This window comes from Apostichopus japonicus, chromosome 12 (genome assembly GCF_037975245.1).
Source record: "Apostichopus japonicus isolate 1M-3 chromosome 12, ASM3797524v1, whole genome shotgun sequence".
NCBI lineage: Eukaryota > Metazoa > Echinodermata > Holothuroidea > Aspidochirotida > Stichopodidae > Apostichopus > Apostichopus japonicus.
In genome coordinates, this window is record NC_092572.1 from 11,865,756 (window position 1) to 11,883,856 (window position 18,101).

The following is an 18,101-nucleotide window of genomic DNA, read 5'->3' on the forward strand; positions in this document are numbered from 1 at the left end:
TTTTTGTGTCATGTGATCTGAAATTCCTGGGTGATAAAATATAGAGAAAAGAATGGAAATCACTCAGTGGGATATTCATAACAGGAGACACCTCCCCCCCCCCCCCAAACCATCATCTTTGGCTTATTTGACAGACATCTTACTCCCCTAAACAGCTAAGAAAAGTCTTTTTCTGTTTGATGAGAGATCTCCTAGTCTTATTTAGTACTACCATATATGCCTGAGAGATGTTACATAGAATTATCTGTGATGTCATAGCATCACAAGGATCATGTGAAACCTAAATTATTTTTCTGTTCTTCTTTTCATATATATATTCAAGCTGTAGAGATGTTAAAACCGTGTTGACAATAAAACCAATGGCATCATTAGGTCTTGTCAAGAACTTAAATATTTGAGACTCAGTAATATCCCTTGCAAAAAAACTCATCTCCATTACCGAAAAATAAACATCGTAGTCAATAAGAGCATAAAATATTCAAGCGCATCCCGGTAATGTCATATTTAGACTTAATCAAGTATTTCAACAGTCTGTGTAAAGGAACATTAAATTCCAATGTTACAGATCACTATCGCGCTATTGGCAAGAATTCAGACAGTTATCTCTATCACACAGATTAATAATGATAGTTTGGCTTGTGTCGTCTCCTTATACTTCACTCGGTGGATAATTGTATCTCAGATTTTGATCAATCTTATTTTCAGTACTCCTAAAAATAATTTCCAAAACAAACGCAAAACGATGTCACTTCCTTGAGAACTGAAAGTATAGCCCATAAACTTGTTGATCAAATGTCACCATCAAGTTGTACAATAAGGAAGCTGCCATGTATACAAGTTTCTGCATTAACGAACAGATCCAATACTATTAATTTTTACTGTACATATTATCTACAGGCCTACAAAACCGACACCAAGATCCATGAAGTCACACGAATAGACTTAGAACGTTGGTCAAGGGTAAGCAGATAACAAGACTGTTAAATAACTGGTTCGACTGAATCCCTCATGAATTAATTAACAGGCATTAATCAACATATTGAAATTGATTTAGTGCAAACTTAAAATTTATGGCATTTATCCCAAAACGTGCTTGACTTAATTCTGAACCACAGCCTATGATCAACTTATTTTGAACAACTTTGGATGTCACCTCAAAGTCCCAGGTTTTTAACAATATAGTGATTAGTTAATTAAACTAAGTACAGTATGTGGACATTTTCAAACTAGCTATATCCCTTTAACTAAAGAAACAAGTACAGTTCTGGTCTCCTCAACTTAGACAGGATTCCAAGACAGCATTGGCAGCTTTCAATTTCAGCAGCCTGTAGCTCCAGTGTTAGCTCAATATATTAACGGCACATCTCACTTGGAATTAGGGCACATACATGTGCACACTACATGAAATGAAACTACCGATGATAAAGGACAATTTTTTTTTTCCTTTTTTTTTTCCTTTCTTTCTTGAAATACAATGAGAAATGGAGGACTGCAAGGTGTTTAATTAAGTATCTCTTTACAGTTTGTTGACGGTGAATGACATTTCAGTGACAAGTCTTTAAAGTAGCCTATAGATAGTTTTGGTCGTTGACAGTATTTGACACCATCACTATTGTTCCATAAAGTACTTTAAATGTCAAAAATCAAATCAAAATTCAAACAAGCAGCTCGGGAACTGGGTCCAATACATGATCATTCAGTCTAAGCAAGTGTCCCCACCCCTCTCCCCTTTCTCTCACTACAGGTACTGTACCTCTCCCCCCCCCACCCTCCAGGACCCAGTGTGAACTGATGACTTCTAAGGGGATACCAAATCTAAGGTTACATCTGGTAGTTGAAACCTGACTGCTTGACTCCTTCCGGTCTTTTTAGAAATGTTTTTACGACATCACTGAACGGAAGTTTAAAGTGTCTGTTTGTTTCATACTTTACATTGCTTCAAAGGAGACACAGATCTCGGCTTTATATGGCTGAGGATACCGAGATCAGTAATCGACAATTTCTCTTTCATTCAGTCCATAATTTTTTTTTTTCCTTTCTTATTGCCAGCTACTTGTAAACTGTATTCATTTTTTTTTCTTCTCTCTCTTTTACGAAAGAAAAACAAGGTACTTCTAAAAGCTTTAATGGGAAAATTAATATCTTTAAAGTGAGCTCAAGAACCCACGGAGGGCTTCTTGATCCTCTCGAGTAAAATTTTGTTAAGAAATACTACATGTTGATATACCCGGACACTTAAATGCTGCATTTAGCATTGAATGAGATTCAGTCTGGAGAGATTACCATGTTCTATTAAACTTCCAGGGTATATAAGTATTTTTTTTATATTTTTTTTTCAATAGCTTTAAAATCATACATGCAACCTTCTTCCAGACAGTGGCGGAGCGTCCATACAGTCAGGGGGGGGGGCGGATGCCCCCCCTGACGGACTCAAATGGACTGCTGGCGCCCTTTTCAGCTATTCACCACTTTTTACTTATTCGCGATTATCTACTTTTTTATTATTGCGCTCTCATCTACCTACTGACATTTGTCACATTTGTTGGCGATGACACCTATTTATTCTTGGTTTATCTGCAAATTAGCAAGGCCCGGAAAGGGTCATTTCCAGCGATCTAGGGAGTATCTTTACTCAAAAAATTTCTGTACGCTCTGCGCCAACCTGCGGTGGCGCTCCGCTTAGATAAAGTCGAAAGCGCCCCTACAGACCATTCTTGCCCCCCCCCTCTGACCAATACCCCTAGCTCCGCCACTGCCTCCAGATTATCGATTTGTTTCGCATAAAATTATGAATATAGTTCAATATATCAATGTTCAGAAAGCTAAATGTACAATCAAACCATCTACCCTCCCCCCCCCCCACCCCATTAAACTTTCCCACTTTTATGTTAAAATTTAAGCCTATTACAATATTTCTCTTTCTGTATTTACAAGAAAGAAAAAAAGAAAATGGAGTATCTAAATTTACCAAAATACCAAAAGAAAAATGTTACCCTGAAGAAACTTTGAACCAGGGCATCCTTTTCCAAGAACATGGCCCAGCCCTCTATGAAGGAACCTACAAGGACTAATGCACACCTGTTGGGCAAATACTTTTAAAGAGTCATCCAAAATCAGCCTTGCAGGAAATGGAGGACTAGTTATTTACATCAAATTCAGATTACAAAATATAGCTGAATCCTCCCAAATAGGTAAAATGATCAATTTGTGTCACCCTCCATCACCCTCCATCGCTTTAACAGATCCACTGGAAGCTAGGGAGTTTTACTGGCCCACAAGATTGGCTACGGTCAGCTTGCGAGTCTATAAGCCTCCATGGCTTCTTTCGCGAGTTCCTGCTTGCGGGAAGATCACTATACATACATACATACATACATACAAGCTGGTGTTTTTATTCGCCAATGGGGCTCACCCCCTCCTACAGAGTACATGTCTGTAATTATTGCTCATTATTTGCTATTTTGATACAATTTTTTGGTCACAACACCAAATTTCCTGTTTGGATATGAAAACCAAAAGATGTGACCTGGCTGACGACAATAAAAAACATCAAAATCATTAAAAGCTTGGTCTTCCTAATTAGCATATCAAATTTGAATAGAGCTGTACAGACACAGTACATATAGCAATAAATGCACAAGTTTCTTCAAACTGTACTCTGTACCATCTTGTTAGCTGTACAAAGCTAGTACTATAGTAGTAATAATAATTATCTCCCTTGTCTTCATCAAGGTTTTTAATTAGTTTATCCAGCCCCGACATTACCGTTTGATGTAATCATTATTCAGACATGGTAGCACCTCTGCACAATAATCCTTTGTGTATGGCTGTGAATACCGACAAGGCTCATTTATAATATTACTGTAAGTATCTTTGCCAGTCAAAACCTTATTGATTTACTTTAAAATGATACAAACCAACTATAGTATGTGTAGTAGTAAGTACAAGAAGAAGTAGTACTTGGTCGGTTGAACTGTTTTTAATGGTAAGAGTGCAGGCCATTAGCTAATATAGCCACAGGCATGGAAATCCATTTTGTTCATTAGAAGTAATGTACATTTATAAATTTGAACTTAGAGATCATTTGGCTACGTTGTATTAGATGAAAATTTAAGGTCATTAGTTTCCACATTTCAGAGTGCTTTAAAAATTACGTTCCATAAATTCCTGCGAGTGCTCAAATTTCTGGAGGTTCACAGTACAGGCCAATTGCAACCCAAGCAAGAGTTTAATATAGAAATGATAGATATGAGGAATAAAGAATACTGAAGGGATGGCTATGCATTTATATCACTAGTTTCACTTCGGACATATTTTAGAATTGAATGTTCAGTCATATAGAATCACAATTGAAGACTTGAGCAACTTCAAAATTGATCGATCGATTTTCTTAACTTTACTAGTGTACATCTGATTATAACGTATATATATTTTCACTGTTCTTGATTTTCCAACTCATTACGATTTTCATTATATATAGAGATATATAGACATATATATAGCCATATATATATATAAACATGCTCAGGATTGAGTTTGAAAGTTAGCTAAATCCCCCCATGTCGCAACGTATTACTCATTAACCAAAAAAAAAAATCTTTTGTAGACACTAGTTGTAATATAGTAATAAATAATAATAGTTGTAATAAATTGTAAATTTGCACAAAGTGCTAAATGAGGGTATGTGAATGTGTACAACATTCAAAGTACTACAGTAGCATATATATACATTAATAGTACATTGAAACTCAACATCCTACAGCAACCAGATCATCAACTATATTGAAACTCTGCCAACTGAAAGTGTGCACTTTTCTAATATATGTCTACTATTCAGGTAGGATATCTGATGTAGGGCCTAGCATACTCTATTACGTAGAAATTATTCCTCTGAATAGCCCGTACATGCAGACAGCAGTTATGACTTAATATTATGTACGTTAATTGACTGAGATCTTGAGGAGAACAGTTAGTTTTATTAAAGTAACAATTTAAAAAAAAAAAATTCTCATGTTAATTACATCTCAAACAAATGTGGAATTTAATTCAACCAGTCTTCCGCAAGACTCGAGTTAACCATGTAGGTACATTTAACACACAATCAACTGTGGGTTTTTTTTTGTTTTTTTTGTTTTTTTTTCATGAAGTTGAAACTGTGCATTGCGTTATAGATTTCAATATGTCACCCTTGTAATATAACAGATTTCAAATTATCACCCTTGTAATAAATCAAGAAAACAATTCAAAACTTGAAACACAGGTGGATTTGATGATATCATATTTTGAGACTTGTTTGAACAGTCAGTCATCAGCCTTTTGTGTGACAAAACATTTTACTGTAACCTGTTATATCTCCAAATGTAATAGGAATTTTCTTAATACATAGCTACTGTATTTTGGGGAAGATGTTTATCACAGTTATCTCTATCACAAACAACAACTGGTGGTGATGGTTGTGGTTTGTGTCCTCCTTTAACTAAAAATTGTGACATCTCAAATAAATTTGAGATTCTGGAGACTAAGGTGAAAGGTCATATAATTACTTTTTGACATATGATTCATCCTTCTCAAGCTATGAAATTGATACAAACTTTTGTGGCTAGCATATAGCTTTCTGAAGGGGTTTCATCTGACCCCTGAAGTCCTTAAAACTCTGCTTTCAGGTTTCGCCCCAAAAAAAGAGAAAAGAATGGAAGATATGTGCTTGCCACTGGTGAAGACCGAGAATTTGATACTACATGTATAAACAACAGTACTGTATACAATACAAATTCACTGTGTACTGGTGTATGCAGCTCAGACATCTTCACAAAAGACTCACAAAAAGGCTGTAATAAACTTCCCACAAATATGCAACCACACATTATTTGTACAAGATTTGAATTTCTAACCCCTAAAGCACAAATTTGTGAGATGACAAGTGTCAAAGATGTATGACATAATGCGAAAGAAATTTTTAGGAAATTTTGTTTTAAGATGTTGTTTCGAGGACTTCATGCAGACGTAAGACGCCATTTCAATTCTTGTAAATTACCGTTTAGAGCAGTGTACCTCTATGTTAAGAGGATTGATACATGGTTATAACACTGAACTTAAAGGGATATGTGCATATATATACGGAATACTAAATTAGGGGTTTTAGGCAATGTGTTGCAGGTCTATTTCAGTTGACTTTGTAGCTAGTCAGGTTAAAGGTCATCAGTTATGCTAGAAAATATGCTAGAAAGTTAAATAATGGTCACTCATACTCAAACCTCAATGTTCAACTATTTATTGCTACCTTCCTTCCTCAAAGTGTTTTATCTTTCTTTTTGGCTCACACAGACATTTAATTCTCTAATTGGACACTTATCAATCATGTCTGTGAATAAAATATCAGGAGACAGAACCTCCAAGGAAATACTTGGGGGAGGGGAGGGGAGGGGGAGGGGGATGGGAAAGTGCAACTTGCTAAAACTAATCCTGTAGCTTACAGTAAGTAGGCTACTATACAGAGGAACACTTGTGCATATATTGTAGAGTTGGTGACAAACTTGAATCAAAATGCAAATTCTTTGTAAGAAATACTTTCCTCTGTAGATAAATCATTTGTGCATCAAAACAAAATTTTGTTTAAAAAATTAAGAACATTTTGGTTTGGCTCCATGGCTACAACATTGTGATGTCATGATCATGTTTGCAGATCCACAGATAGAAAACTATGGTCCAATGGTATATAAACCACTAACTGAACTTCATGCACAAGAGTATCCTTGTCGAGAAGAAGCCGTGAAAACGGAGAAATTGATGCCAAACAATGACCCTTTCAGACCTGCCTTTGTGTTGTTCCTGAGTTGTATTTAAGGGTCTTTAAATAAACCTGTAGACACAGATTTTAGCAATTTGTAAATTGTTCTTACAATAAATTATGTAAAGTGATGTATTGACTATTAGTAAAGGGCAAAAAAAAAGGTAAAGATGAATTTTATGGAAATATAGGGCTCTAAGTTTGAGATGCTGTATATATACAAGTTGCCTGTGTCAGTTATAGTTAAGAAGCTTGTATGTAAAAAACAAATTTATCTCTCATCTCATGTTGACATTTTAAGTTTTAAAGACCCATTCAGTTAATCCATCAATGTGGTATATATATTATCTCCAAAGTTTTACCATTAAATTCTTCAAATTTTGCTCAACTTTGATGATCAATATATATTAATGTGAGAAAAAAAACAACAGTTTAGTTCAAATGCTAGCTTTTACTAATTAGTCAAACCAATTAGCATACCAACTATAATTGATCCCAAAATATGTCAAATTTCTCACATTTGTTTGAAGATTTCATGTACATTCATGAATAGAATTGTGAAGATTTCAGGTGGGAAATTCTCTTGAGCCAGAAGGTGTGTTGTACAAAACCATATTGCATTTTAGCTGTAAGTGTACAAAGTATTTTAAAAGTTTAAATTCCTATAAGGTTAATTTTTCAATCTCACAGGTACTGCAGACAACTTTGCCAGGTTGTTAAGTTTTAAGTAGAAATCAAGACGGTGAAAAATGAACACAAACTGCCATATTTTTTCGAAAGTAGGAACCAAATTCTGAATGCCAAGTGCTTGAAAGCACTTCAGAGATGAAACTTTAACTGACTTCAGAGGTTATAATTGGCCAATGATATAGAGAAACTGTTCTCACAGTAAGTACAATGGCCTTCCATGATTTCTAGCAATTTGTCAAACTGGAATTGAATGCACAGATCTATATTATTCTCATTTCTAATTTAAAAACAAGTGCAGTATGACTTTTGGCGACTTACTGTACTTTAGCAAATGCAGTGGAGATTGCAATACTCTGTTAAAGTCGCCGCACCTTGTCTTGAAGTTGCTAGAATCTGCTAAATGGTAACAAACTCATCTTATTATGGGTAGGGTTATGCTCATGCCTAGCGGCGGCAGGGGTCTGGGCCCAGCAGTTCTGAATGCCACCCAGCACAGACAGTATTTTAAACATTTTCGCCCAGCACTATTGTTGATGATTAATTTTAAAAAAATTACCATTACCAAAATATGGGTGAATACTTGGCACAGAGGTTAACTCCAGAATAGGAAAAAGACATTTGTCATCTAAGCATATTTCATTTTCATTAATTTTCCAAAGGGGAGGGGGACAACCCTACACCTTAGGCCACTCCCCCAGGACGTGGATCACAAATTTGTCCAGCACTGAAATATTCTTGAGTACATCCCTGTATGGGATTTGGAAATGAAACAAAAATAGATTATATTAAAACACAATGTTGTATATATATAGCAAGTAACATATAATTTGATGCAAACGGTAAACGGCAAATTTCTAACAGTTGTCCAATCCTCAGAGATGAGCAAATTTCTGATCGGACAACCAAAGTCAGCTTTGATGGTATTCAGTCTACAAGTTGTTCACATTACATTCAGATTACATTGTGACTTAAAAGTATTGTTCCTACAAACAGATCAAACGGTAAATTGTTATCATCCCAACGTTGGTGTTCTATTCACTAAACCTACACCTCTCTCTCCCAACGTTGGTGTTCTATTCACTAAACCTACACCTTCTCTCTCTCCTACGTGTACATAAATTGGCTTTGGTAGTTTGCAACGATGTTTCGCACTGTAACCAAATTAGTGGTTCCGAAAACCAAAAAGTAAGGCCTGGTGGTTTAAAACACGCCATTGACATCATGTGTGTCTGGGGTACTATGTAACATCTCCGATAATTGGTTTAATTCTGGTCATTCAGTGACATGTGTGTTTGAAGAATAATTTAAGCCTTAGTTAATACTAACCCAACACTCTTAGTTAGGAATAGGTAAATCAAGTGTTAACCTCCCAATTACAAGAGGTCAAAATTAATTCTATTTAAAGAAAATCCTATTAACCTCTGTCTAAATAAACTTCTTCTTTTTTTTTCCTTTTTTTCTTTTGTCTTTTTTTAATCTTTTTTTTGAGCAAATGACACAAAATGAAAAACACATTACAACTGGATTTTTTAAGTCTTTCAAAGTTCTACACTTTCAATTTAAAGGGTGAGCACTGAATAGTTGTTGTCTAGCCCTAGACATCTAGTCTCCTATCAGACAATTGGACATATAGTGGTCTAAAGTTTAGCTTGCCTATTCAAAACTTTCAGACTTAAATACTAAATCCCTTCAACAGCATACATCTGTGCTTCTAGCTGTTTCACACTATATTAGCTTTTTTTTTTAATTTCCTTTCACACTGCTTCAGGCCATCCCTCATTATCTTTTATCTGCAAGTTTCATTTTCCACTAAATACCAAAGCTCTAACAGTATTTTCTCTCTCTTTCTTCTGAGGGTACCCTGTAGACTTCTCCATGGCTAAATGGAATTGGGGGGATTATAAAGCTGCCAACCATAAAATCTAAAGAATGGGGAAAAAGTTTAAGAGAGGTATTTGAATGAATGAATAAAACCTGTTGGTTCAATATATGCCAAAGGGTGTACAAAGGTCTCCCTCTTTGATCGTTGGGGTCAGTTATTCTTTTAAAAGGGCTTTGGGAATGTCTTTTCAAAACTAACTGGACTGGACAGGCCACACTACCTATAATTGTTAAGTTGATCAAAAATAGAGGACTTGTGTGCCTCAAAATGCACCTTTTGTGTACCTTTTTTGCTGTATCTTGTGATACAGTCAGTGTGTCTTATAAGTAGGAGAGTTGACTTAACAGGGTTGAAAATGACAGTTGGATCTGTTACTGAAGTAATTAAAGCTTTCAAGTGAAGAGAAAGATGCAGTGAAGTTCAGTGTATGATATGCAGACATCCCTTTCCAAATGGGACCCTGTGATACTTACTTTGAGGTAAAACCGCCATGGTCATATATATATGGTTATGGGACTTGTAGCATGTAAGTGAGACTAAGCTTGAGAGTGCATCAAGTTGTTTGATTTACGTGCCCAGGCTTTTTTAGTTTAACTTCACTATAGTGTATCTGCACATCCATTAAAACGGGGGAGGGGAGGGGGAGGGGAGGGAGAGGGGCATTAAATCATTGTCTGGAGTTACAGATGTTGACATCCTGGAATTTCCGTTTTGTTTTCTCTCAAACATATTTATGAAAAGTAATGTAATATTAACCTAATATTAATTATTTTGAGCAACTCATAGCCTAGATATAGTTTGACCAATGCCTTGTAAGGTAGCAGCATTAATTCAAACAAATTATATGTTGCCTCAAGTAACAGAGTGCCATACAAATCTCAGGACTTACTTTCCTTGCTGTACATACAGTGTAAACCAAAAACAAAATTATAAAAATAAAAATATGAAAAAAAAAAGGACAAACACAAGCCATGTATCGCAGCTCTTACGGTTAGCAGCAGAGTCCTTGAAATGTAATTTTATGAAGCACCCGGTAATTAAATTTAGTAAAAGATGATTTAATAATTAAAGTTTATATGTCAACTTGACAGACGTTTTTACGTACACGTTCATAAAAATTTCTCTCGGTTCTAGCAGCTGTTTTAATGTTCCATCCAAATGTGCAAAATCTGTGCGGTGGATCCTTAAACCATGTACATGTTACAGATCTCATCACTGAAGTATCTTTTTTAGGTTTATTAGCATAATTGCCAGTGCTAATTAATCATACCGGTTCTAGCAGCTGTTTTAATGTTCCATCCAAATGTGCAAAATCTGTGCGGTGGATCCTTAAACCATGTACATGTTACAGATCTCATCACTGAAGTATCTTTTTTAGGTTTATTAGCATAATTGCCAGTGCTAATTAATCATACCAGCAAATAATTCAAAGGACTGTTCTTGTATGTTATGAGTGGACATCACACTGTGTTTTCTTGATAAACAGACCACAGGGGTCCCTTACAATTTTTGAAGTATGTGTACTCCAGTGCAGTGAGTATAGATGGCTCTCCCCGTACTTAAAACCGTTTCAATGGTATTAAGCTGTCTAGTGTCTAGTATGTATCCAAAGCATTTTGACAAATGTCAAAAACAAAAACAAAATTTTTTATTTTTTTTTCCTTTCCTATTTTTTTTTCCTTTTCTTTTTTTTTTCCTTTTCTTTTTTTTTTCTTTTTTTTTTCTTTTTTTTTCCTTTTTTTTCTGTTTTTGTCTTTCTTTTTTTTGTCTTCTTTTTTTTCTTTTTTTTAAAACACAGTTTGCATCAACTTGAGTGGGGGTTGAAATTTTCATAGAATACATAGAAAATTAGAAATCATGTCTAACAATTAGTTAGTGGATTTAAGGGGAGAACATCTGAAAAACTTATCATGCTTAAATTTCATACTTTCTGCTAGTTGCACTGCACCCTTCCGAGCACTTTACATCCTCGATCGGTAAGACAATTTGATGATTTCAATTACCGAAAAATGGGTTAATCACTCCAGTTAATCTCCACGGTCTTTGAAAGTAACAAGTTTTAGAGCTCTAAACTTTTCTAGGAACAATGCTCTCTATTTCTTCACTTAAAATTTTTCCTTCTTCTTCTCTTTTCCTTCTTATCTTTTTTTTTCTTTCTCCCACCTTGCTTTGATGTTTTAATTAATGAAACCAGGTTATGCTGGCAGCGCAGTTTGTTGACAAACTTGAACTGACATTTACTTTTTGTCAAAGTGTCCAGATCAGGTTTCAGAGATAACAAAATTCAATGGTGTGACTGAATTACACTCTCCTGTATACTGTATGTTCTGGAAATAGAGTTCCCGAGTAGAAAGTGAGGGGAAAAAAAGTTGTTCAGAGAGGGAATGGATTCTGAATTAATTTGAAATTGAGAAGAAAGCTTGGTTTCATTAAAATTCTTAAGGATCGCAACTCTGCATGTTCTATGAGGTTGACGACAGGTTGGTGCGCAAGTTTCTGCCACAGTAACGGCTGGGTGTGCACACCTAATAGTGCAGAATTAGATGAGAGAGATAAGCATTTAGTTTTGAATTAAGAAATTGGCTGGAACTGAACCCTCCACCATTTTATCACAGTCTGACACCTTTCCCATGAAGAGGCAAACTGCATGACCGCTCAACTGGAAAGCTGGCTTTAATAAAAGGGAGCTTATCATGAGTACTTAGTACTACATTTAAACCCAACCATGGAGGAGAAGGCTGTTTCATTTAGAGATCTATTAATATCGAGGGTAAAAAAATGCCCAGGGTAGCATACAATATATGCCTCAGATCTGTATACGAAGGCAACGAATTCTGAAGACATCATCGCAGATACATTATTTCCAAATTTATCCCCAGATTGTTTAAATCCTTCTTAAAATGACTATTTCATGGTAATCTCTGTCAATTTGTCTTGTTATAATATAGGATGGTTACATCTTGTTGCAATGAAAGTGCATTAGTTTGAACAGGCCTGAGTGATATTTCTGGCTAACCTACCGGACTTAATGCCTGTGGAGATGATTTTGCCGTTTGCCGGCGGGTAAAAGGGCACTTTGTTTTGTCTATCAGTAAACATTGATGTATAATGAATTGTTTAGTAATCATCAGTTGACAAATCTGCATGATTTCGCTTCCTAGGATAACATATAAGCCGTTTCTTTTCTAAAATCCCGCAGTGATGTGGGTCATTCTTCCTAGGGGTTCATTTCTAAAATTGGAATACTGTGCAAGCTGAAAAGTTTTTTCTTTTCTTTTTAAACTGTATCCAAATTCAACATTTGAATGTGTTTACATGAAACATTATCAGTGAGTACATAAAGTTTGTCCAGTCAATGACACCTTGAGGATCAAGTCAAATCTTGAGGATCAAATCAAATCTTGAGGATCAAATCAAAATTCATGAATTATATACTCACAGTTAAACTGTTCCTTTTGTTGTGCCAGAAAAATCTGGTGTTTTAGTTTCCATGTCACTGGATGCACACTTAGTTAGAGTAATAAGTTGTATAATTTTTTGGAACACTGACCCAATGCAAGCAGACTTTGCTTGAAAGTACTAATTAATGTATATTTTAACAGGTAATGTGACATTTTGAATGGATTGGTGAATTCCAATTTAACGTTTAATCACGGTCAGCTTAAAGTTGGAACAGTTTATTATTCTTTTCGTACTTAACAACCAACTTTACATTCAGAAACCTGTACCCTACTGAAGGCCTTCACGACAAAAGAGATGATTATTCCTGCCGACTAATCTGCAAGTTTCCCACCATTTCTTACCGCATAAAACTCAAGCATCTTGACAAAATCAGCAATTTAGAAACATTTCTTATTTATAAACAGAAAAAACTATCTACCCCAGCGGCAGTTTGGATTTTCAAGACAAAATTCTCCAGTGAGCCTTTTGTTGAAATTGAAACTATTTTTACAGTCAGGCAGTCCAATGAATGACGTAAATTGCATGAATCTCATCAGCAAGAATTTAACTTGCAGGTCTGTAGAAGCTTCAAGACAAATTATCTTATAACTATGTAAATAGTCATTTTACATAGACTTACCGTACTATACTGCACACTGTGCACAGTAAGTCACTCGTTCATCAGACGATACACCTGATATGTTCCATTCCAATTCAACTTCAAATGGTTCCCTTTGGATTTCATTCTTTTTTTTCTTCTGACAGTTTACATTTAACATTTGAAACAATTTTGATTACTGATCTTAAGGGAATAAGCCAAAAATGCATATATATATCTAAAATATCATGAAACTGTTGAAACACATGAATACTTAAAAGATTGCAAGAAAGGTCAACACTGCTTATATTTGATTAGTTTTAAGATAAATGTGATGTGTGGTACAGAGAAAGCTGGTAAGAGAGAACTTGTACATTGTGAACTGGTATTGGCATGTGACATATTACATATTATGTGACATATTACATGAACAAAAGAGCTTATCCACCTTAAAATTATTTGAACCACAAATTTTGTTTGGATAATCAGGAAGAAAATAATACATATATGTACAGCATATGTATAGAATATTAATAAGTACTGTTGCCTTTAAGCCATTTTTTTTTTTTTTTTGGCCAAAGTTCAAATGACAGATGACCCCGAAGTACCGGGCAGTGCAGGCACCGACCATAGGGCCTACTGTTCAAAATTTCTAAAGTTGTTTTAATCAGATTTAATTGAAGACTGCAAGCAGCCACTTGACTGGAAACTAAGTTACTACACAGTACATAGCTCTCTCACTTTTTAGGTCACCCATAAATTTGCATAATTTACCTCTCGAATGATCTACTATTGAAGCATCTCTCAATTTACTCAACAGCCAAAACAGAAAAAAAATAGTTTTAGAACTGCCAGATGACTAATTTATAATGATCCATGTTTTAGGACATGTGGTAAACATGTGTATGCTGTAAATACACTTTAGGGTTCAGCCTTGAATTGCCTTCACACACCGACACAGTGTAAATGGACCCTGAATCACAGGTTCTGTCGATGCAAACTCTCACAGGAAGGTAATCAAAAGCTTTCTTCGGGGTATGAAGCGTTTATTAGATTATAAGGCCGACAATCCGGGTGCAAATTTCATTTTCTTGGTGTATTCTTTTACGCTTAGTCACATCTCGCCACCAAATTATTGGACGGCACGTCACGTGACTCCTGTGACAGTGTTAGTTTACAAGTGCTGTCGAGACTGTTGTTAAAGGTTCTAAGGTCACATATCTGAGCTGGTGACGGGATTGAAGCAGAATCGATGAGCCTTGGACCTCTATGACACTTAATTAAGAAACTGCCATCTGAGCAGATCTACGATTGATTTTGCAAGAAGATGATCTAATGTGCAAAATATTTTGTGTTACAAAACAAACTTTTCTCACTCGTTCTCCGGAGCGTAACCATAAGCTACAACAGATATAATGCAATTGTTGTGCAAGTACAGGTTCTAGATGAACAAGCTGTATAAAACAAAATGCTACAATTTCCCTTTAATAAGAATGATTTCCCCAAATTCTTGCCTTCACCTCATCTTTGTGATATTTATCACATTTTCTACTGCACAGTTGAACTACAAAAACCATAGTTTTTATTCAAAATTATTCATCTCCATGGTCAAATTTCTGAATAATGCAGCCTGTTAATTTGGATTTAACATGATCTTCTCATTGAATTCAAGGTCTATTTCTTCATCCCATATACTCTGAATTACGATTACTTAACTTTATCTTTGAACCACATTTTTCCAACTCTAAACTAGAATAAAAACAGATATCACAAGAGCTACCAAGTTATTTCACACTTTTAACAACTCATTAAATTCAGACTCACAGCAAGTTTTTAAGCCAAAGTGTCAAAAATTTATACATTTCTGCAGGGAGGAATTTTCTTCTGATCTTTTCCTGTGGCATGAAGGAATTTATAATTTTCCTCCCGTAATACGTTTTCTCTGATGTTCTTGTCAGTTCTTAATGATGTATCTATTTCTGTATTTATGTAAATGACACTGTTGCCTAGCAACCAATGGTAACTCTTTTGGATACGTCCATAGATTAAGATGACATACCTTCTGGGCAAAACAAGATGGCTCCAAAGCAAGGCTGCCGGATCAATCAACATTTATGAATAGGCCAAAAGAAAAGAGAACAAAAATCTACAACTTAGTTTGATCTATTGTTTCGGCTTTATCTTCATACACAGGGCAAAGCGATTGCAAGCCACCGCCATGACAACAACCGATGGCAACAAGTTTCTAACCTTTCAAAAGTAATTATGTAAATCAGCTCAATGGATATGAAGAGCAAAGATAAAAGTAAAGGCAAGGAAAAAGACTTTTATTCTTTGTCAAATCTGAGAGAGCAATAAAACTGTGAAGATGGAAAACACTTGTTGCTAAATGTAATATCACTGTCTGTGTTATATATATGTTGTTGATCTTGCTGTATATGTTGTTGGTGTTAAATTGTTGATTTCCAGCAATTTAAATTAGTCCACTGAATATTCATGTATAATCAAAATATAATTGTAGTACAGTAAATTAATGATAGACCCTGAATCTTGCTTTAAAGAAACTTTTTGTGTTAATATTGGTAATTTTTTATAAAAAATTTGGGTAACTGATAATAAATTCCCAGTTATTCCTTTCATTCTCGACTTGGTTAGAGGTACTAAAGTCGTGAGGAGACATGTAAGCAAGGAAGCGAAGTAAATTCTAAGAACCCATGAAATGTCCTTTCATCAGCAAGAAAAGGAAAGTCCAAAATTGTTGAAATTGTCTGATTTGTTCTTTGCACACGTGACTTCAAAGTTGGTTACCAATCATTGAATTTGGTGAACATCACGCAAAAGGGATGAAAATGAAACGCTACAAAATTTCAATACAATTAGGGATACCTGATCACATTTAACAGAAAATGTCTTCGCTGACAAGTTACTATCACTAGTTCGTAGGTTAATTTTATCGTGCTACACAACGGAACAAACAATGCGAAGAGTTTGATGAATAAACGTATGAGGATATCAACGTCCACTTCATCACCTGTTTGGGTTTTTCAAACCATTCCTACTCCCCGGAAATAAAAATATGAAAAGAGTTGCCTTTACCTTGACTGTTGGTTAGATGAAAGCAAACGATGGCTAGGAATGTGAACACCGAGGAGAGGTGATGAGAGTTTGTCCGAGTCAAACTCTTCATGGTATCATCTTCTTCTCCTTCCTCCAAAATGAAATAAAAAATCAAAACTGTTCCCTGCTCGCAGATAAAACGGGGTCTTATCTACCGAGTTGTTACCGTGTGTCGCACGCACTCTCTGACGAAAGCTTCCATCCAATGAAGGTATACTGTAATCTGATGAGAGAAGGAGAAATATTTGTTTTTAAAACTCCTCACCTACCAAGGCTACTATTTTAATAGATCTGTGTCAATTCAAGAAGGATCATTGATAGAAATATTCCATTCTCAATTTTTCTGGTGCCCAACATTGATACAATGGTCAAGCCTGATGATGGGGAGGGGTGGGGGAGGGGTGGGGAGGGTGGGGAGGGGTGGGGGAGGGGGATAACTGACCTGTCTCACAAAGCCCCTGTATTACCTGTGTACCTGTCACAACTTCTCTTGCCATATATATACTCCAACTCGCACACTTCGTTCCTCCAACAAACTGTATATAACTGTTCCAAAACCACGATTGAAGAGGTCTATGGTTACAGAAGCTTCCAATACTCTGGGTCTTATCTCTGGAACAAGTTACCAGATCACATTCAAACATGCTATAAACTTTCTACTTTCAAAAGTCTACTTAAGACCCATTTTTTCACTTGTTCTTTTGTAAATTAATTTACTTTCTTTGTAAAGCGCCTTGAGCAGTGACTTTTGTTTACTGATTTAGCGCTATATAAGTCTCATTTATTATTATTATTATTAGCTAATAGCTTAAGTTTGTGGTTTGATGTAAAGGAAAAAAATAAAGGTGAAGCTTTACAGTCTTGTACCTTTGAGGCAATGGCTTCTCACATGACAACACTTGACCCCAGGTCACTGGTAACTAGTAACAACCATACACTCAAAGTGTGGACAATTCATACAGTGCTCGCAGGACACTTACATTCTATAGGGTACAACCACAAACCAGCTATTCAACTACATTTACAAGTTACTCTGATCAGGTCCCCATTTATACAAAGTCCTGGGTGAAGATAGGCAATGAAGATTAAGCTTGCCTCGCCCAAGGACATACAGTAACGCAACCCCCTTATTAGCTAATATTTATTCATAAATAAAACTGTAATTAAGAAGAGACTTGTAAACTGGTCAATCTTTGGTGGATTTTGATTTTTGATGGGAGTTGTTCAGCTATTTTCATGATTTCTAATGCCTATATTAGAGTGATTAGGACAATGGTGTGCATAAGTGTCAGAACTAGACCTCTAAGCAAGCCTGTATGGTGTAGGTACTACGGTACGCCTACTTCCACCATTCCTGACCAGACTTCATCGGTGGAGATCAAATAAGAGATTATATATATCTAAGGTAATCTGATCTTCCCTTAAATATTAAATATTCAATCATGGCTCTGATAGATTCTAGTATAAATATCTATTGCAAAATCAGCTTGAGTTTGGTTGTGTTTGCAACATACAGTAAATCATATCTAAACGACATGGTAAACCAAGAGTGATGAGGTTGGTTGTGAGGTGATAGGTAAGTGTGG

The 18,101-nt window shown here is 35.6% G+C and overlaps 1 protein-coding gene across 1 annotated transcript in view; it reads right to left on the bottom strand.

Moving 5' to 3' along the window:
* The window catches only part of LOC139977004 (roundabout homolog 2-like), a 264,174-nt gene that overhangs the window by 231,340 nt on the left and 14,733 nt on the right, over positions 1–18,101 (bottom strand). The window contains 1 exon segment of the mRNA XM_071985943.1: positions 16,495–16,738. Coding sequence (XP_071842044.1) covers positions 16,495–16,585 — 91 coding nt within the window. The 5' untranslated portion in view covers positions 16,586–16,738.